General features: G+C 42.4%; 1 protein-coding gene across 1 annotated transcript in view; it reads right to left on the bottom strand.

The window, feature by feature from the left end:
- The window catches only part of CUNH12orf56 (chromosome unknown C12orf56 homolog), a 54866-nt gene that overhangs the window by 4058 nt on the left and 28485 nt on the right, over positions 1-22323 (bottom strand). Inside the window, exons 5-11 of the mRNA XM_031350063.1 lie at positions 19727-19800; positions 17173-17317; positions 13412-13518; positions 12279-12368; positions 5375-5498; positions 3965-4039; positions 3649-3723 (exon numbers count right to left, since the gene is read on the bottom strand). Of these exons, the coding sequence (XP_031205923.1) occupies positions 3649-3723; positions 3965-4039; positions 5375-5498; positions 12279-12368; positions 13412-13518; positions 17173-17317; positions 19727-19800 (690 nt within the window). The remainder of the gene's footprint in view (positions 1-3648; positions 3724-3964; positions 4040-5374; positions 5499-12278; positions 12369-13411; positions 13519-17172; positions 17318-19726; positions 19801-22323) is intronic.

Below are 22323 nucleotides of genomic sequence, written 5' to 3'. Positions count from 1 at the left end.
AAAAAAAAAAAAAAAAAGAGTTAATTATCCCAGGGCAAGTTCAACTAAGAATCCTCATTATAGTCACGTATGTATGCACGTATGGCAGACCACAATAGAATTGCAGCTGAGCCACTCCCAGGAATTAGATTATTTTTTTGTTCTAGGAAAAGTTAGCATCAATGGGACCCCTGGGGCATACTTCTGCTAGCCAAGAGGATTAGCATAGTGGGTGTTTACTAAGGACCAGCTTGTCATGGGCTATATTTGCACCTGGCTTCTAAGATCAAAATGACCTTAGATAAGGCTGACTTTCCTGCTTAATTCCTGTCAATTTGCATGTATATACTTTTCTATAAAACCATTGTGCTTCAGATGACCTCAATGTACCTTGACTGGTGTATTATCTAACTTCCTTTTGCCTTCTGTAATGACTATTTAAGCCTGATGCCTATTTTGAGAAAATACACTCAGATTCAACACTCCCTTGTGTTCGCGTCTATGTGTCATTCTCGCCAACTCTTTGCCTGTCTGATTACCAGGACCCCAATTTCTCCCTTGAGTTGAGGGACCCTCGACTGGCCTGACCCGTGGCATCTACTATCTAGAACTAGGTTGTGTCAATATTCCCTTGCCTTAGGACACTCTTCATCCTGACAGACTTTATGGCCACAGTCTGGCCTCATACTTAACTTAGTCCCTTTAAGGCACTGGTTCTCAACCTTCCTAATGCTGTGACTCTTTAATAGAGTTCTTCATGTGGTGGTGATCCCCAACCATAAAATTATTTTCATAGCTGTAATTTTGCTACTGTTATGAATCATAATGTTTTCCTATGGTCTTAGGTGACCCCTGTGAGTCAGTTGACCCTAAGGGGTTGTGACCCGCAGGTTGAGAACTACTAATTTAAGGCATGAACTTTAAAGACTGAGTAAAGAACTCCCCCACTGTCTGGGATCCTTAGGACCTTGGACTTTCACCCAGATGACAGAGCCTAAGACCACTGCATAAAACACATAGGAGACTTTCAGCTTGCACAGTCAAGTATGAATAAGCAAAAATTAGGTCACTCCTAGAGTGAGTCTGAGCCTGACTGGATTCTGAACCACTAAAGACGCCAACCTCATGGACTTAATCTCCATTGGGCAGTAGGCTAGTCCACTGATGAGTGCCCTGACCAGCTTTCTATGAATATGTTGAGGGGGTCTGACAAGAGAATACAGACTCTTCAGGACAGACTCCACATTATCGTTCTGGAAAAGACTTTCTCAGCTGGAAAGCACTGTTAGTAAATGGGGCATACACTCATATGGGAAAAGAATACATTATTTCATGTCAAATACCCCACTGACTTCCTTATCTTTGTGTGTGCCTTATCTACTACGTGTGTGTCTATATGTCTGTATGTGTGAATATGCATGTGCACATATGTGTACACAGGTATGCAGGCCACAACCCACATGTAGAATTCAGAAGGCAACTTATGGAAATTGTTGTCTTCTACCATATTGGGTCCAGGGAACAAACTCTGTAGGCTTGTCAGCAATCACTCTGCCTACTGAGCCTCTTCTCCAGCTCCACATACTACTTTAGAAGATATTTCTAGTAAAACATACGTTGATTAATTGAATGATGGATGAATAGAGGGAGACTAAGCTTAGGGAAGTGGCAAAAGATTTGAGGGACAAAGGCTTCACAAAGCTTAATCCATTAGATATCGTGAACAAGGAACAGGCTAGACTTCCCCTGTTCTCCTGAAGTTGCAGTCTGTACTGAGAGAAAGCCATTGTCTGGGTTATGAGAAACTAGATCTGTAACAAACTTCAAACAACCAATGCTCTCTATAGAACAGAAAAGCCCTGTCATTTGTTCACACTATACAGCCCTTACAGTAGGAGGCTCTGTTCATCATCTCTCAGGAGCACTAGTAGGTGGAACAGACACCATGGAAGACACTGTAAGTAGCATTTCAGAAAGATACGTGAGCCTAGGAAATCATATGACTCAGGCCAAAGTAATCGAGTGAAGAGAGATGTCTGCTTCTACCATATGCCTCGTAGAAAGTATGCCAGGACACACAGGCCACTAACAGTTACCATAGGACAGGACCACATGACAACAGAAGCCAACACAAACAGCAACAGTGACAACCTCAAGGGGAGGAAGAAGTTACTGTATTGGGTATTGTGTGATTGTGCTGGCAGGACATAACCCAGTTAGAAGGTCAGAATCATCTTTTGCCTTCCTCTCCAGGAACCAGAACCAAGGACCCACAGATGATTCGAGGTTAGCTAGGCTGGAAAGGAGGGAGAAGTACTTCAGACCCAGCTGGCTACAGCTCGTTTTCATGTGTTAGTGTCCCCAAAATGAAGGTGTTAGCGGGTGAGGATTTACAAGAGATTATTAAAGCATGGGCTTGTGCTCTCAAGATAATAGAATAGTTATGCTCATGGATACCTTGTGGAGAGACTCTGTTATTTCAAAACCAAGTTTGTTATAACAGTGAATTCAGCTAAACAAACAAACAGACAACAACAAAAACCCAACCAGACGGTCTGGAGAGATGGCTCAGTGGTTAAGAGCACTGACTGCTCTTCCAGAGGTCCTGAGTTCAATTCCGAGCAACCACATGGTAGCTCACAACTATCTGTAATAGGATCTGGTGACCTCTTCTGGTGTGTCTGAAGACAGCTACGGTGTACTCATATTAAACAAAACCTTTAAAAAATAAAAGCCCAAACAGACTGAGGCAGGAGGATCCTGAGTTGGAGGCCAGCCTGAGCAACATAGCAAGACATTTCCAAAATATTAAAATGACTTTGTCTCACAGCCTACATATGCTCTCCTGTCCTTTGGCCTTCACTCACATAAGGACACAGCAAGATTCTCACAAGATACAGTTCTTTCATCTTGGGCTAACCAGACCCTGAAATGTGAGCTCAACAAGCCTCTGCCCTTTGCAAATTACCCTTAATCAGTTGCCGAAGACTAAGACCAACACAGAGAAAGACATCCTGCAGTGGAGTCAGTGGGAAAGGAGGGCTACCATTGAGTTGAAAGATTTACAAAGGTGAAGGAGGGACCAGCTAAGGCAGCAAAGCTAAAGATGCCCAGCCTTGTAAGCCTATGGAGGTCAGAGGTTGGCCTCTTTGCAAAGAGAAAAGCTCACAGCAAGGAATAGCAATCACATTTTTGTATTAAATAGCTCCCTCTGGCTGTGATCTAGTAGAATGACAGGCATGGACCATTTGGAAAGTAAAGATATCTCCACCAGACATCATCAGAGTTGGAACCACGGTGGTGGCCCCATAGTGGTGGCTTCAGGGGCAGAGCACACAGCCGATTCCAAATGTTCTATTCATGTTTCTACTTATGGAAAATGTCAATATTTTTACTTAAATTACAAACCAATAACTTAACATTTTGTTTGCTATATTTATCTTCAACGTTTTTTTCCTTTTAAATAAAATAAAGCTAATCTTAAGCTATAATTTTAATACCTTTAATTCAGGTCTTGAATATAAAAGCATTTTCTTTTGATTAAATAATAAAATCATTATGTTAATATTTTGCTTCTGCTGTGTAGACTCGATCACAACACAATGCCGATGTTTTACTAATTAAGCACAAAATACCCATTAAGCTGGCCCTTTTCTTCTCAATACTCACGATGGGAGGACAGCTTTGTAGAAAGGACATCATCCAGCTAATAGCGAATTTTGTGGACCCCAATCCAAGATTTCCCTAGAAACTCAAAGAAATGAGTTATATTCATGAAGTCTAGAGTTGTATCTAAAAGAATTCTCGCTCCCAAATAGGTTTTTATCCTGATTGATCAAATCTTTAAAATCAGTATCTGTAAAACAACCTATAATATCACTGAAATTTCACAACCCATTTTAGAAAAGATTCCCCAATAAAAGCACAGTACACTGTTAACCACAGCATAAACAACTCAGAATTATAATAAAAACCCGCCTTATACCTGCTGAAAGACAAGTAGAATCTCATAGAGCAGCGCTGTGGCAGTATCCGTGTACTCCAGGATGAGTTTCTGTAACTAGACATTTCAATAAGTCAATACACTAGCATGGGCTGAGTCAGAAAAGCCATGTCCCTTTAGATACTTGTAAAAGGATTTTTGATTAAGATTTTAATTTGTGATGTCCACTTTCTTGATCCACTTGGCTCAGTCATTCTCAGGAAGGCTGCTTGCATGCTGCGCTCCTTAGCTCAGGCTCATAATTCTAGACACTAAAGAGTCTAAGTCAGGGAGATCCCAAGTTCAAGGCCTGTTTGGGCAATTCAAAACAAAAAGTAAAAAGAGAGCCACCGGGGATGTAGTTTAGTGATAGAGTGCTTTCCTTGGATGTGTTCGGTCCCCGGCACCACCCAAAGCAAAGCTGCTCTTGTCAAGGGGCGACACATTTAGCAACGACTCCCAATGTGAATTCCAGGTGGACAAAATGGCCCAGGCAAAAGCACGAAAGGTCTGCACTGGGGGCAACATCAAGCAACTTTACTTCAAGAAGGCCGAAACATGGCTGCACAGCCCCGGTGGCGCACACCTTTAATCCCAGCTCTCAGGAAGCAGAGGCAGGCAGATCTCTGAGTTCAAGGCCAGCCTGGTCTACAAAGGGGGTTCTAGGACAGCCAGGGTGACACAGAGAAACCCTGTCTCAAAAACAAAACAAAAGGGGGTAAATATGCTGTTTGGGATTGAGGCCGGAGGTCCTCTGGGGACTTAAGGCTTGTGCCTAGCTTGAACTTACATGCCTTCTGTGGTCTGGTAAACATGGGGCTCAGGGACCTCTGACTGCTCATGGGGTCTCCAGGCAGTTAACAATGCCCACCAGCCACTCTGGGCATGAGAACTGCCATCCGACATGCCCCAGGCCTAGCCTCTGCTCTTCTCATACAGTGTACAGGATGAGCTCTGCTTCTCTCTCCCTTCCTCTCACCTAATGAACAAACACAGTATTGTCTCCTGATGCCCAGCACAGAAGATCCGAATGTCCTACAGATGTGAAACCTACACCTACCCTTTTGTCCGCTAGATGTTTTCATAGGGAAATAATATTAATAATCCAGATTAATAAACCCAAAACCAAGCTCAGCATTTCCTGCCTTTGAGTGCAGTCTTCTTGCAGTGGCTCACAACTGACTCTTAGGCCAGACTCTGAAAGTTGTCTTCTAGTCTCCACAGTTTATCTTAGTATCAAGTGCCAGCTCAGATTCCTCAAATATTCTGAAACAGCTGTTAGGTTAATAACAAAACATGTCCTCTTTAGCATACACATACTTCTGAATTCTACAGCATCATGTTCCACATTAAAAGACAGAAACAAGAACCCACATGTGTTCCATTCAGCCAACCCCCAGGTTCCCATCTCACCTGACCATCGAAAAACACTTCAGCGGAGGTTGGATCAGCCACAGGCTGGGCATCAGATACGGAGCAGGACTTTGGAACCTTAGGCTTGCTAATGAGAATTACTAAGAGATTAAAGAGCATTCCCCTAAAAAAAATAAACAAAAAGCCATTAATGGGAAAAACTTCTAAACAGGAACTGGTGGAGTCAAACTTATCACATTTCTTAACTGATCCTTAGACAAGCAGGTGACTACCTTGAAATGATAAATTTATTGTGTTATTTTTTTAAAGAAATCTAAATAAGAATGCAATTTTTTTTTTGAGCTGAGGGAAAGTATAGTTCCTGAGTTCACTAGCCCAGAAAGCTCAGCAGGGAGGAACTTAAGGAAGCCTGTGGTGGTTCCAAGTAAAGCTATATTTCCAAAGTATGTTTATGGATTATTAATTCTGAGCAACAGGGTAGTCAAAATAGATTCTATAGTCGGAGGAAGTAAGTGGTTACACTAAGCTCATTCAAAGTATAAATACAGGAACAGATCAGAAAGAAGAAGAAGAGAGGATGGAGAGGTGAGACAGTGAGCATGTGGGAGCACTGTAGGGAGGACAAAGAGTAAACAGACAATGTCATAGGAGCACAGGAAGAAGAGAGGAGGGAGAGGTGAGACAGTGAACATGTGAGGGCACTGGGGAGGGAGGGTGGGAAGTAAACAGTGTCATAGAAGCAGAGGAATGGAGACAACCAACAACTGATAAAGAGGGAAACTGAAGAGAGATTAAAATGGAGACATGCCACATTCTCGAGCCCCAAAAGACCACCCAGAAGCAGACTTGATGTAATCATACCAGGGTCTCTTTATTACAAGCTCAATCTTGGGCTTACTCACTGCTGACCCTGATGCAGCAGGATGGTTTGGTGAAGAAGTCCCAACCCCTCAGCTGGACAACATTTTATAGGAAATGGGAGCAAGTGAGGGGGTTTGCAGCCTGGCAAGCATCTAATTGTACTATTGTAAGCCAGCAGGTGGGTGTTCTGAAGCAAAACTATGAACAATCACCAACGATCTGAGAGTACATCTGAAACAGACTAATCTTTGATTGACTGCTGCTAGGAAGTAGCTAGGAATAACTCTGGGGTATGGAACAAGGACAAGCCATGGGGTCCTTCCTGGTGCTTGGGTGCAGCTTGGGTTCAGCTATAGGTCAAGCTTCTCTTAGGATGAAGGCTAGTCCCAAAATGGAGTAGGTTTGGCCTCTCAAAGACAGGGTAAGATGCTAGCTGACTGGAGGGCTTTTGTCTACAGCCTTCCTCTGCATCTTACACAGTCATATTTATGGTACACACATTATACATAGTTAAAAAATATTTTACAATTATAAAATACTGATTACTGAAACCAAGGGGGGTGGCTCAGTAGTTAAGAGCACATAGTGCTTACTGCTCTTGCAGAGTCTCAGGTTTGATTCCCAGCACCCATATGATGGCTCACAACAATCTGTGACTCCAGTTCCAGGGGCTCTAATGCTCTCTTCTGGCCTCTCAGGACACCTAAACTCATGTGTTCTTACACACACACACACACACACACACACAATTATTTGAAAGTGGTAACTATTGACTAACTTCTCCACAGGACTTCTCTAAAGCGTTGCTATGCCAATGTGTCACAAGTATCTCTGGGACAAGGAAACAGTACTACTACATAGTAGTTCTTTTTAAATTAAAAAAAAAATCAGAAATGTATATATTTTGATGTGTTTTGATAATTCATATATGCACTGCCTCATACACTTACCATATTTTATAGCAGGTATGTACATACATGTATCTGTCAGAGCAGAGGTCAACCCTGGGTATTACTCCTCCAAAACCATTCACTTTGGTTTTCAGTCTCTCTCACTGAGATCTGGGTTCACCAGTAAGGCTATTTATTGTGACTGGCCAGCAGTCCTCAGCCTATCTCCATCTCCCTACTGTTGGTATTACAAGGAAAAGCTGCCATACCTGGCTTTTTGCATAGCTGCTGGTGATCAAAGTCGGGTTGCCTTTATTCACTGAGCTGGGAGGAGCTGGGGGAGCTTTGAGCAAATGTGTAATGAGTAGACGAAATCCCAAGTGCATGTGAACTATGGGTGTGGCCACAGCTATGTCAAGGACCAATGCCTCAGATCCATGGGAAACTGACAAAGCTTCCCCTATCTACCCTAAGCCAGCAATCAGATGTATGGCAAAGCTGTCCCCATCCCTTGATCCAAGTGGGAACTGGTGGTAGTGCTAGGATAAGCTAGCAACCACACCTTCCTCTTTTAGGATTGTTACAGCTTGAGACCACTCTATCTATAGAGACTCCTATAGAGACTAGCTAACCCCTCCCCCGTGCCATGCATAATAAAATGTATGAGGTCTTGGGTTGTTATACATAGTAGGTGCCCTCCATCAAAGTAAGCACAGCCCACCTGACCCAGCTTCTCTGGCTGTGTGTCTGTTTTGTCTTTATTCCCTTCAATCATGGTCTCTCACTAAATCTGAACTGGGCTGACCATCAGCAGGCTACAATTTTCCTGTCTCTGCCCCACCTCACCCCACCCCTCAGTCCTGGGGTTATAGGCAAGCACAACTATGTCAGGCTTTATAACAGTTCTGGGGATTTGAACTCATGTTCTCCAGTTTTTCGGCAAGCTCTCTTATTAACTAGCTATCTCCTCAGCCCCCAGAACACTTCTTTCTGAAACTATTCTAGGCATGAAGTATGAATTGGCATTCCATTCTCTGTTCTATTTAATTATAGTCCTTTATTTTCAGTAACAATTCCTTTTCAAATCTAAGAGAAGGCACTCTAAAGTTCTGGGTCACTTACTGTGATAATATAGGAATTCAATGGTAACAATATCAAAATATAAAAGAACATGGCACATTGCGAGAATGCAGCTAGGAGGCAAAATTTCCACTTTGGGAAATAATAGGAGGAAATGCTAAATGAATAACTGCTTCTTTATTTCCTCAAATGGAATTTAATTTGAAATCCACCCCTTCTACCAAATGACTTCATTGAAAACTCTCTGGGTCAACAATTTTAGTCAAATTGTAGTTTCATCCAGAAAATAGAGACTTCTAGGATTGATATCCCAGACTTAAAAATTGTCCCAACAATCGAGTGGTTTTATTATTCAGATTAGTATTATTTATAATGTATGAATTTAAAATATATTTTCAGTACATTTTAGAGTACAGAAATTGGAGGTCAAATAGTTTGTGATGTTATGGAAAGTGGCATTCTAACACGGCTTCCAATGGTCCTATCCCATGGGTACACAGATCCCATATGATGTTCCCCTCTCCTATGTGTGAGCAGGACCCAACACTGTAAGTGGCATCCATTCATGATTGTGCTATACTAGGTGGGATATATGCAGGGCCATCATTAGTGACGTTTTAGTCAGTCCAGAAGAAGTGATTCTAGAGCAGGGGTGTTCTAATCAGATGAACTTTGTAAAAAGGGGGCCTTCTGAAACTCCCAGATATTTATGCCAAGAAATAAGCTGCCATGTGATCTATAGCTGCTCTCTGATGCATCACATGAGCTTAGGAGGGAACAGAAATCCCATCAACCCTGCAGCGGAAGTGGCTGAGACCAGGAGCAGAAGCCTCAACCAACTCTGCCCAGAGTACTGATCCATGGAGACATGACATGATAAGTGTTTAACTCACTAAGCTTATGTAATTTGTTATGTGGCAACAGATTAATTCTGTTATTGTGATAATCCTATGCATATCAAAAGTGCCTAAAAATTAATATTAACACCAAACTCTATTGTAGCAACTGAAGGCACAGACTGAAGGCTAGGAAAAGACTGTCTTGTTAGGAGAAAGGTTTGATGATGTTAATAGGGTAAAACCAAGTTAGAACAACTAAATGCCACACTTTACAACCAAGGAAGAGATTGGTTTCCTTTTTAGGATGGAGAAGAGTCAATGCCAACAGAAAGTGAGCAGAAGTACCTTGCTTAAGAACATTCCCTTGCTGGGCAGTGGTGATGCATGCCTTTAATCCCAAAACTTGGGAGGCAGAGGCAGGCAGATTTCTGAGTTCGAGGCCAGCCTGGTCTACAGAGTGAGTTCCAAGACAGCCAGGGCTATACAGAGAAACCCTGTCTGGAAAATCCGAAAAACAAAACAAATAAACAAACAAAAAGAACATTTTCTTGCCCTTTAGACCTTCTACTTCCCATGAAGGTCATTGTCATGGTTTGTAAACACTTGGCCCAGGGAGTGGCATTTTGAGAGGTGTGGCCTTGGAGTGGGTGTGGCCTTGTGGGTGTGTGCTATAATAAGCTATGCCTAACTGCCTGGTAGTCAGTTACCTTCCACTAGCAGCCTTCAGATGAAGATGTTGAACTCTCTGCTCTGCCTGCACCATGCCTGCCTGGATGCTGCCATGCTTTGGCCTTGATGATAATGGACTGAAGCTCTGAACCTGTAAGCCAGCCCCAATTAAATGGTGTCCTTGGAAGAAGTGTCTTGGTCATGGTGCCTGTTCACAGCAGTAAAACCCTAAGACAGTCATCCTGCTTCAATCATGAGGACAAAGACTGCTTGAAAAATAAGTGGCAGGTGTGGCAGCTAGAGAGAGGGCTCAGTCGTCAAGAGTACTTACTGTTCTTGTAGAGGACTTGAGTTCGGTTCCCGGCACCCATGTCTGGCAAATTACAACCATCTGTTAATTCCAGTTCCTCAGATTAGATGCTCTGTCTAGCTCAGTGGGCTACTGCACACACAGGGTACACATAAACTCACAATGCTCACATACATATACATAAATACAAAATAATAAATAAATCTTTAAAAGCAAGAGAAACACATGGTAGGCCCTGTCAGGAAAGCCCCACTTGAGCGCAACCCATGGGTAGGGAGCTCTTCTGTGATCGGACTTCCCTGAACCAGCAAGTTAGTCTCTCCTTTTCCCATCTGCGAAGCTTCTCTTCACAGGAGATGCCAGTTAATACCAAAACCCGCAACTGTGGAGTGCTCAGCCCTAAGTGGGACATCTCCATCATAGCTCTTTCTCCAGGGTTCACGGATCACTGCAGAAGAGGAGGCAGGAAGAGGAAAAGGCCCTGAAGAGATGCTTCAAAATTGTTTTTGCCGGACACAACAGCCCTGCTGCAGATATGAACTCACTGGGGCTGCATGCACAAGACCTCAGTAAGACCAAGCCAGTCAAAACTCCAACATGGTGGGCAATGGTGGCACATGCCTTTAATCTCAGCACTTGGGAGGAAGAGGTAGAAGATCTCTGAGTCCAAGGCTAGCCTGGTCGACAGCATGAGTTCTGGAACAGCTAGAACTACACAGAGAAACCCTGTCTTGAAAAAGAAGAGAGGGGGCTGAAGAGATGGCTCAGTGGGTAAGAGCACTGACTACTCTTCCGAAGGTCCTGAATTCAAATCCTAGAAACCACATGGTAGCTCACAACCATCCATAATGAGATCTGATGTCCTCTTCTGATATGTCTGAAGACAGCTACAGAGTACTTCGATATAATAATAAATAAAATCTTCAGGCTGGAGCAAGCGGGGCCGACTGGAGTGAGCAGAGCTGACCAGAGTGAGCAACCTTCATTCCCAGCAACCACATGATGGCTCACAACCATCAGTACAGCCACAGTGTACCCTTATACATAAAATTAATTAATTAACTAATTTTTAAAAAGAAGAGGAAAGGAAAGGAAAGGAAAGGGAAGGGAAGGGAAGGGAAGGGAAGGGAAGGGAAGGGAAGGAAAGGAAAGGAAAGGAAAGGAAAGGAAAGGAAAGGAAAGGAAAGGAAAGGAAAGGAAAGGAAAGGAAAAGAGATTCCAACATGGATGTGAAGGGCTCACAAAGCTCCACCTCAAGACAAAGCCTTCTTGGCAGCTGATGGAGGAGGGGCCTCAGTTTCCTCCTAGGATGTGGCCATGACAGGCAGCCATGCTCCTGTGGATGCCCTATACCCCCCCCCACACACACACACCAATAGTCCAGTCAGACTCAGTATTTAAAAAAAGAGTATATGAATTTATGAGGGAGATGGGGGTGGGGATAAGAGGAGTTGGGAGAGTCTAAGGATGGATGTGATCAATTGTATATGAGTAAATAAATAAAATATTCTTAACATGACAGAATAACAAAAAAGAAGGAAGACGGGACCTGGAACCTTGCAAGGAAAGTCTGCTGACCTTGTCTAGATGGCTGTGTGAGAAAGGTTAGTGTTCTACACTCCTCTGGACACAGGTCATCCTTGTGACTATATATGGCCTAAACTCAAATGAGTTCTGCTCATTTGACCTGGCATGACCCAGAGAACATCTTCAGAATATAAGTTTTCTGATGCTGTGAATAAGGTTGACTATTAGGGGAGACTTTAGTCTACCTCATTTTGGGCCCCCGCTGACCCAGGTTCAAGATCCCCAACTGGAGCAATAGACAGAGGACAATAAGAGTAAAGACAGAGACTACAGGGTCCTATGTAGGACAATAGAAAATCACGAGCACACACACACACACACACACACACACACATACACTCACACATATACTCACACACACTCATACACGTATACATACTCACACAAATACACACATACACTCATACACATACACGCATACACTCACACACTCATACACATACTCACACACTCACATACACAAACTCACACGCGCACACACATATACATTCACACACATATACATACTCACACACATACACTCACATACATACACATACTCACACACTCACACACACAAACTCACACACACATACACCACACACATACACATACGCTTATACACTCATACACACACTTATACGTACACACACACACACACACACACACACACATACACACGCACACGCACACGCACACGCACATGCACATACAGAATAAGACCTTACTTCTTAGCTGCCAGTGTGTTCAATCGTGACGATTCAATTTCTGTTTCTCTGAACATCAGCCCTAGGGTCTGTATAATTTCAATACATGCCCTAGAAAATAAGAGAGAAGAAATGGAAAATGGCATAAACATGCACATATGTATGCATGGCTCCACAAGGTCAGAATCCCATGAAAACCATAAGCCTTAAGAGAAAGGCTTTTGGGTGGTCATTTAGCAAACAGTCTATCAAATTCTGTGCCCCAAATTGCAAACCCCAGATGAGTGACTGGTCTGGGGTTGCTATATGGAGGTGCTCAAAATGGACTTCCTGACAGACTGAGGGTGGCATACCAGGATCAAGTCACAAGCTTAAGCATTTTAGAATGAGTTGGGTTTTTTTTTCTACAAATTTTTAAAATAATCACTAGTTAAAAATGGACTGCAATGATTTTCATTTTTAAGACTTATTTTAGATGTGTGTGTGTGTGTGTGTGTGTGTGTGTGCACGTGAGCATGCCCCTGGAAATGGGTTTGTGCACAGGAATGCAGGTGTCTACAGAGGCCATTGACATTAGATTATCTTAGGGCTGGAGTTACAGGGGTTGATGAGTCACTAGTAGTGGGAGCTGAGAATTAAACTTAGGTCCCCTGTAGGAGTAATTTCTGCTCTTAAACACTGATCATGGCAGGTGGTATATCCAATGATTATAATAACACTTGAGAAGCAGAAGTTCAAGGCTAGCCAAATCTACATAGTGAGTTCTAGGCTATTCCAGATTTCAAAACAAGAACATATTTCAAAAGATTAAATAACAACAAAGAAATAATTTTTAAAATTTAAAAACCTAATGTTATAGCTCCACTAATAATTAATATCGTATATATATATTTTTTGTCTAGTATTAACCAACTCTAACATCTTAGAGCAGTGGTTCTCAACCTTCCTAATGCATGATAATTTAATGCAGTTCCTCATGTTGTGGTAGCCTCCAGCCATAAAATTATTTCATTGCTACTTCATAACTATAATTTTGCTACTGTTATGAATCACAATGTAATTATCTGATATGTGACCCCCAAGGGGGTCTCAACCCACAGGTTGAGAACCACTGCCTTAGAGGGACAATATCTGATTATCTAGTTAGTACTTACGTCAGCTCATCAGCCCTCTGGCTTTTGTTTTGAAGTGCATGCTTAACCCTCGACTCTGGCAAATACTCATGAAGTTTGTTCACTAGGAAGTAAAAAATCTCACTGGTCTGCAAAAGCAAGCAAGAAAGGAAATAATGAGGGTACCAGTTGTTAAAACTCCACCCACACATAGAAGAACAAGGAAAACATCTCTTCACCTTAAGAAGCTATTCATAACAGTATCTTTAAAACTAGCAGAATGGAAGAAAAATTAAAGCGTTTTTACTCCCTGTCATCCAGATGAGATGTCAAGAGCCAGTGGATGCCATTTAGGCTTGGCTCAGGCACTGATAAAGACTACTGGAAGAACATGTAAGATACATGGTAAAGTATTGAGTAATGCTAAACCAAATGTGCAGTGTGATGATTATATAATAATAGCAATAAAAGCTGTAGGAGTGGTTTTGATGCTAAGGTCCTGTTCCCCTCTTGGTTCTTGATCTATCAGTAAGAATGTCATAGGCTGATTGATAGGCAGAAGAAATAGGTGGGACTTCCAGGTCCCTGCAGGAAGCTGGCAAGCACAGGAGGGAGAAGAGGGGAATGTTTGTCATGCTTCAGAGGGGAAAAAGACAACCAGCCATATGAGATCTCAGGCGGAGCAACCACAGGCTGCTTCTCCAGGTGGGAAGTTGGGGATGTTGAGCTGGGACTGAAGGTGGTTGAACAACTGAAATTGGGTGCAGATTTAGGGTGCTGAGCTGGAAGTACTGGGAAGAGGAAGCTGGCTGAAGTAGATTGGAAGTACCCAGCAGCTGAGCCAATAAGGCAAGTTGAAATTGAACAATTGTGTGTGTCTGCATTTTTCATCCTGCACATCCAATATTCTCTGGGCAGGGGCTGTTAGTGCTGCCCATTCCAGGAGCTTAGGTGGGATAGCAAAAGCTACATGCAACAAAAAGCAGTGTAAACACAGACAGATACTCTTGAAGGTAGATTTGGATAAAGATTGTCATTTCTATCTAAACAGAAACTCCATTTGAGCACCTAACATTTCTGTGCTCCTGTTCATATTGACAGAGCTAAGCATGAAAATAAGCACTGCCCACAAAATGAGGCAAGTCAATACAAGTTTGCAATTGCTTGCAATCGCTTCTCCTTTCTAGCTTTCTGTTGCTATTTCCCTAGACCTCTGATGACTAGCAACAACTGGTGTTTTCAGATTAAGTAGGCATATGTGGTATGGGGGTGCCTGGGGAGGTCGGAAAAGGGCATCAGATCCCCCTGAAGCTGAAGATACAGGTGGTTATGAGCTACCCTGTGTGAGTGCTGGGATGTGAACTCCAGTCCTCTGCAAGAGCAGTATGTTCCCTTCATCACTCAGGTTCAGAAAGCGCCCTTGGAAAGCCAGGGTTTTAGGCTGTGTACTGGCTGGTTTTGTATATCAACTTGACACAGTCTGGAGTTATCACAGAGAAGGAGCTTCAGTTAGGAAAGTGCCTCCATGAGATCCAGCTGTGGGGCATTTTCTCAATTAGTGATCAAGGGGGTAGGGCCCCTTGTGGGTGGTACCATCCCTAGGCTGGAAGTCTTGGGTTCTATAAGAGAGAAGGCTGAGCAAGCCAGGGGAAGCAAGCCAGTAAGGAACATCCCTCCATGGCCTCTGCATCAGCTCCTGCTTCCTGACCTGCTTGAGTTCCAGTCCTGACTTCCTTGGTGATAAATAGCAATATGGAAGTAAGCTGAATAAACCCTTTCCTCCTCAACTTGCTTCTTGGTCATGATATTTGTACAGGAATAGAAACCCTGACTAAGACAGGCTGGGACCATGAGAGGTGATCTTTTAAATAGAAAAAATAATCCTCCTAAAAGGATGAGACTGTTGTACTCCTTAGTCACAGCTGCTGATTCTGTGTAAACGAACATGAGAGCAGACTTAGGTTGTAGCAGACAGTGAAGGCAAACCCCCAGATCTCCGTGGTTTGGTCAGGAACACAGATGAGCCACAAAGGCATGGAAATATTTAACATACACATGTACCCACGTGGCCTTTGTTGTGGGAAATATTAAAAATCAAACTAGCTCATTCCTGTACTTGAGCCAGCAACTCTCTGCCCCAGTGGCCTAGCCAGCTATGCACTGGCTGTCAATGGCCGACCTGTTTTTATCTTGTGGAGACTCTCTGGCCTGGAGCTCCTGAAACACTCGCTAAGTTCCCACTGGTGGATGACTACCACGCCAGCCCTGTGCTTCAATACCCCCACAGCCTTTGTGGGGCACCCTCAGGCAAACGCATGCTTTGCCACTGTACCTTTCTTTCTTGAACCGAGACAAGCCACCAGATGAAGGAAAACACAACACAAACTTAGTCTAGAAACAACAATAACACAATCGCTGGGCACAACATAACTTGTAAGCCTTATTAAATCTAAATCCTCTGGTGGTGAATCCTGACAGATCACCATAGAAACCAGAAGACACTCAGAATTACATCTTGTCCTCACACTATCCCTGTCCAAAAAGACCTAACCCTCTCCTGCTTCCTCTCTTCCCCTCTCCAACCCAGAAGTCCTGCCTACTGATTGGCCTCTACCTTTTCTGTGCCACAAACTGAATACAAAGACCTCGTTTAGTCCAGCTAATGACATGATGCTGAAATGCCTGGTAGTTTCAAGTGTGAAACCTACACTTCAGAATAGCTTGACTTTTCACAAGAGAATAAGATTTCAATTTAACAAATACAACTTCCAGGACCTGGTATGTGCACACAGTGTGTTGGGCCTCAGCATGCCATGGGAGGTAAGAGCCCTGAGCCAACAGAGTAACGAGGCTGATTCTTGGGGATAGGAACTGTCTTAATCACACTTCCATGTCTAATACCTGGAATCATGCCTCGAAATAATTAGGAATGTAATAAATGTTTGCTGAGTTGTCAAAATACTATGGGTAATGGTGGAGAACATTGCCCAATATGGCAGTTACTGGCCACAGAGGCTATTTAAACTGATTAAAGTTAAAATTCCACTACCTCATCCTTGGTCACATCCAAGTGCTTAATAGTCACATACAGATGGTGTCTACTGAACTGATTGCCACAGACTATAAATAGCAGAGTCATACAGATAGAATAGGTACAGAAATCGAAAGGTGCAAGATGCACAGCTCTTCACTGAGGACAGCAGAGAAGAGAGAGATTGGTGGCATTTGAGCTAATCCTTGAAGGACAAGTAGGAAGCAGCCATGTTTGAAAGTGATGTCTGACTGAGAGGCAGACAAAGTGGTGAATCAGAGATAGAGATGACAGAATGAATCAGAGGTAGGATACACCTAACTCTCACAAAAACAGACAGGAAAGATGAGCTACTTAAGAGAACAGCACTGAGTGATGGGGAAGAGGGCATTTTACAGGGACAGTTTGACAGGGATAGGTTACAGGTTAAGACAGAATGAGCTAGAGAATAAGGAACCAGAAGATAAGAAGCCAATTTGGATCAGTCAGCTTGAGTTTGAGCCAGGACATCTGAGTTGAACCAGCCATCCAGAGTTCAAAAAGAGCTAGAAAGGGTGAATTTATTCAACAGTAAGTCTCCAAAATGACAATTACATCTGGCAAATAAAAGTTACTTTTATAAAAACAAGACTATATTAAATATAATCACAATTTAAAAATACAGCATCAAAATACAACTATTTCTATTAGTTTATGTATTTCTATTTCAGTTTATGGTTAAATTTGACAACCAGACAAAACAAGTTTTAAATGTTAAGAATAAAATGCTTACTTTCCAGAAAAGTCTTTTCAGGATGAAGTTTCTCTGGGCTGCCACTCTAAGTTCCGTAATTAAACACAGTATCTTCCTCAAAGTATTGTCTTTAAGAAAAAGTTCAGACTTCAGTTGACAAAAGTGCTTAATTTTCTCCTCAGATCTACAGAAACACACAGAAAAATCAGGTAAAGAAACTGGAGTTTACAAATATCACAATTATTGACAAGTCTATAAAATGTTATAACTGGTGAGATCTTTTTTCGCCTTTGGTTTTTTGAGCTATGGTTTCTCTGTGTAGCCCTGGCTGTCCTGGAACTCACTTTCTATAGACCAGTCTGGCCTCAAACTCAGAGATCCACCTGCCTCTGCCTCCTAAATTTAATACTGGTATCAATGGCATATACCCAGGCCTTCTAGCTGTGATTGGTAGAATCTTAACTGAACTTTATCTTCCTAGCCTTAGCACTGACAAGCAGTGAGGCCCTGCACCCCACAAATGAACTGTCAATCACTCCCTAACTCACTGTTCACCCCTGCTATTGACCAGCTGCCTTGCTTTTACTGTAAACTCTTCCATGGGCTCATTTGTATACCATTAACACAGAAGTCCTAGGTAACAATATTTGTTTAATGCTTTCTTTCTATTACCTTCTTTGCTGAAATAAGTGTATTTATACAGAAATTTCCATGCATTAATGACAGGGAAAGTGCTATCACTTGGTATAAGTGGCCGACAGCTTAATACCATGTCGAGGCTACATATGTTCTGATAGACTGTCTATGTTTTAGACTAAGGGGCACGCACTGCACAGAGTAGAGCACCAAGCTAACGTGTGCTTCCTGTTGTCGCAAACAGACTTTCCAGAAAGAATTGCTCTTCCACCACAGAAAGCAAAATAATGTGTGTGTGTGTGTGTGTGTGTGTGTGTGTGTGTGTGTGTGCGCGCGCGCGCGCGCACATGAGTGTCAGAGCACTTGGAGGCCAGAGGCATCTGACCCCCTGGAGTTAGAGCGACAGTCCATTATAAGCAGCCCAACACATTATAAGCAGCCCAACATGAGTTCAGAACTGAACTAGGATCCTCTACAAGAGCAGTATACACACTCTGAACACTAATCCATCTCTCCAGCACCCCCTTCCTTGGCAAGTCCCCCACACACTTTAGTATTATATTAATCTCATTTTCCCATTATGCCCTCCAGATGGACACGGGGAACAAAGGAACATTCTCATCAGAGGGGACACAGAGATGACTCAGTAGGTTAAAGGACTGTGGTGAAGGCAGACAACCTCTCTTCAGTCCTGAGGCTCCATGAGATGAAAGAAAGAACTGACTCCGGAATGTTGTCCTCTGTCCTCCACATATATGGCAGGGCATGTAGTAGTCTGGGAATGCAGCATACACACACACACACACACACACACACATACACACACACACACACACACCAAATGAAGTATTTTAAAAGATTGACCTCACCTGGCACTGTGCTCCGAAATTGAAATTTGCACTAGAAGGGGCAATTACTGGCTGCAGTAAGCTCCAGGCTGGGGTGCTTTTCAGAGACTTGTTACTCACTGCAGTGGTTTACATATGCTTGGCCTAGGGAGTGGCACTACTAGAAGGTGTGACCTTGTTGGAGAAAGTGTGTCACTGTTGAGGTAAGCTTTGAGACCTTCCTAGCTGCCTGGAAGACAGGCTCTTCTTGGTTGCCTTCCAATCAAGATGTAGAATTCTTAGCATCTCCAGCACCATATATCTACCTGCTTGGATGCTGCCATGTCCCCACCTTGATGATAATGGACTGATCCTCTGAACCTGTAAGCCACCCCAACTAAATGTTGCCCTTTGTAAAAGTTGCCTTGGTCACAGCCAGGCAACCCTAACTAAGGCAGGGTTAGTGCCCAAAGTCCCCCCAAAGTTCACCGTGTTTATTTCCATAGGGGAGCAGCAAAGGGTGCCTTCCACGATGCGCCCTCACACATCCATTCACTGTGTCTCAGTCAGGGTTTCTCTTCCTGCACAAACATCATGACCAAGAAGCAAGATGAGGAGGAAAGGGTTTATTCAGCTTATACTTCCACATTGCTGTTCATCACCAAAGGAAGTCAGGACTGGAACTCAAGGAAACAGGAGCTGATGCAGAGGTCATGGAAGGATGTTACTGACTTGCTTTCCCCTGGCTTGCTCAGCTTGCTTTCTTATAGAACTCAGGACTACCAGCCCGGAGATGGCACCACCCACAATGGGTCCTCTCCTTAATCACTAATTGATAAAATGCCTTCCAGCTGGATCTCATGGAGGCACTTCCTCAACTGAAGATCCTTTCTCTATGATTATTCCAGCTTGTGTCAAGTTGACACACAAAACCACCCAGTACAGTCACTTACTCCTTCTTTCCTCTGGCTCTCAACTTGTCTCCACGAATACTTGTGTTTGCAGATCTAAAACTTATAGCAGATGCTAAAGTAGGCATGTGAATACGACAGCCAACCACACACACCACACAGATCTAGAAGAAGTACAGAGAGAAATCTCTAATGAGTTCCCCACACGCCAAGCCTTACCTGTATGGCTTCGAATTCCTGATGATATCACTGTGCTCAATGGCACACAAAGGATCTTGTAAAAGAGTGGCTCTCTGAAAGAGGAGAAGAGAGGTACTGTTGGAATTTTTGTCTACAAAAGACAATCTCAGGGGCTGGAGAGATGGCTCAGCAGTTAAGGGCACTGACTGCTCTTCTGAAGGTCATGAATTAAACCCCAGCAACCACATGGTGGCTCACAACCATCTGTAAAGAGATATGATGCCCTCTTCTGGTGTGTCTGAAGACAGCAACAGTGTACTTAGACATAATAATAAATAAATCTTTTTTAAAAAAAGACAATCTCTGCTGCTCAGTGTCATGTGTCCATGCTTGAATCCCTATGGTCTCACTTGTGCTTTACTTTCATAAAGTCAGTCTAGAATTTGATAACTTCACAAGGAATTTTTTTCATGATATAGTCTTTATAAGTTTTAAATACAAAGATCTTTCACTTCGATTTTCCTGCACACGCACTCAAACTGGAACAATACAACAACTGCCACGGCCTTTACTGAAGGATGACATGCAAATCCTGGTTTTATGTCGTTACTATCGTTGTGAGACAGGGTCTTGCTTTGTAGCTCTGACTTGGGACTCGCTAAGCAGACCAGGCTGAACTCAAACCTCCCAAAGACCCACCTGCCTCAACCTCCTGAATGCTGGATTGAAGGCACACGCTACAAGCCTGGCCAAATTCTGTATCTTTAAATTGATTTACCAAGGTTGGAAAGTAAATACATAAAATGAAATATAGACATTCTGTTTCCCCTCCCCTGTCTATATACCATCCATAGCAGCAATTAGCATTTTGGATTTTTCCTTCTAGACAATATAAAGTCATTAATTATAACATAGACACTTATAGTGTTTATATATTGGGATATGTATCATAATATGGATTTAATACTAGTTAAATCATACTATATATATTAATCTGAAAGTTGATTTTTTTTTCATTTACAATATACTGGATTGATTTTCTATATATATAGATTTACTATAATTTTGCAACGATAATTCTGAGGCTGGAGAGATAGCTCAGTGGTTAAGAGCACTGACTGCTCTTCCAGAGGTCCTGAGTTCAAATCCCAGCAACTACATGGTGGCTCACAACCATCTGTGATGAAATCTGATGCCCTCTTCTGGTGTGTCTGAAGACAGCTAGCTGTAGTGTAGTTACATATAATAATAAATAAATTTTAAAAAAGATAATTCAATGACTATAGCATAGATATATAATACTTTGGTTTTGTTTTAAGCTGATTTTTATAGTCTCAGGGCCTCTTCTAATTCTTTTTTTTTTTAAAGATTTATTTATTTACTTATTTATTACATGTAAGTACACTGTAGCTGCCATCAGACACCCCAGAAGAGTGCATTGGATCCCATTACAGATGGTTGTGAGCCACCATGTGGTTGCTGGGAGTTGAACTAAAGACCTCTGGAAAGAGCAGTCAGTGCTCTAACAACTGAGCCCTGTACAATACTTTGCTAACTATTCCCTTATTAATTGAGGTTAATTTTTCTTTTAATCTTTAGTGTTAACATTTCCCATTTATTCTGTTGTTGTTTAATGTGTCTGGATGTTTTGTCTGTTACATAGATCTGGTCACAGTCTGCATGCCTGGTGAGGCCAGAAGAGGGTAATAGATCACCTAAAACTGGAGTAACAGAAAATTGTGAGTCGTCATATTCATGCTAGGAATTGAACCTAGGTCCTCTGGAAAAACAACCAATGCTCTTATCCACTGAGCCATCTCTCCAGCTCCTCTCACTTAGTCCTTAAGACAGTTAGTACTGGGAGCTGGAGAGGTGGCTCAGTGTTCTCCCAGAGAACCTGCATTTAGTTTCCACTCCACAGCAACTCTTAGCCATTTGTAACTCTTCCAGGGGACCCAACACCCTATTTTGGCCTTCAGAAGCAATGTACACATGATACACTAACATACATGATGCACAAAAACAAAACAAAACAAAACAAAAAAAAACAAACAAAAAAAAAAACACTTGAGCACATAAAATATTTTTAAACCTTAAGAAGCAAGTAAACAGAATACTTGGAAAGTTCTCTAGATAATCTTTTACTGATGTGGAGCTTTTGTTTCCCCTTTAGTTTTTCTTTTGAGACAAGTCTTTTGTATTTTTAATGTTTATTTATTTATTTTGTATATGTATGGATATTTTACCTGTATGTATGTGTTTGCACCTCATGTATGCCTGGTGGACATTGAGGCCAGAAGAGAGTGTCGGATCCCCTGGAACTGGAGTCACAGACAGTTTATCAGCACCATGTGGGGGCTAGTAATCACACTGAGGTCTTCTGAGGGAACAGCCAGTTCTCTGAATTGCTGAACCATCTCTCCTGCCCCTCTTTAATTATTTTACATCTTTATAAACAGAAGGAATTTCTGAATTGTTATCGATTGGCCTCCTGCCCCTGAGTTACTCCGATTCTTTTGGCAAAGTAGCTATTACATAGTACAAGAAAAACTGGGTGCTTTTTCTTAATATTTCATCACTTCTATATTTTAGATTAAATGTCCCTACTCTTCAAAGGTTTGTTTGTCTTAAATCTA

Source organism: Mastomys coucha, unplaced genomic scaffold (assembly GCF_008632895.1).
Source record: "Mastomys coucha isolate ucsf_1 unplaced genomic scaffold, UCSF_Mcou_1 pScaffold4, whole genome shotgun sequence".
Classification (NCBI taxonomy): Eukaryota; Metazoa; Chordata; class Mammalia; order Rodentia; family Muridae; genus Mastomys; species Mastomys coucha.
Note: the sequence above shows the minus strand (reverse complement) of the source record. Positions and strands in the feature narration are given on the sequence as shown.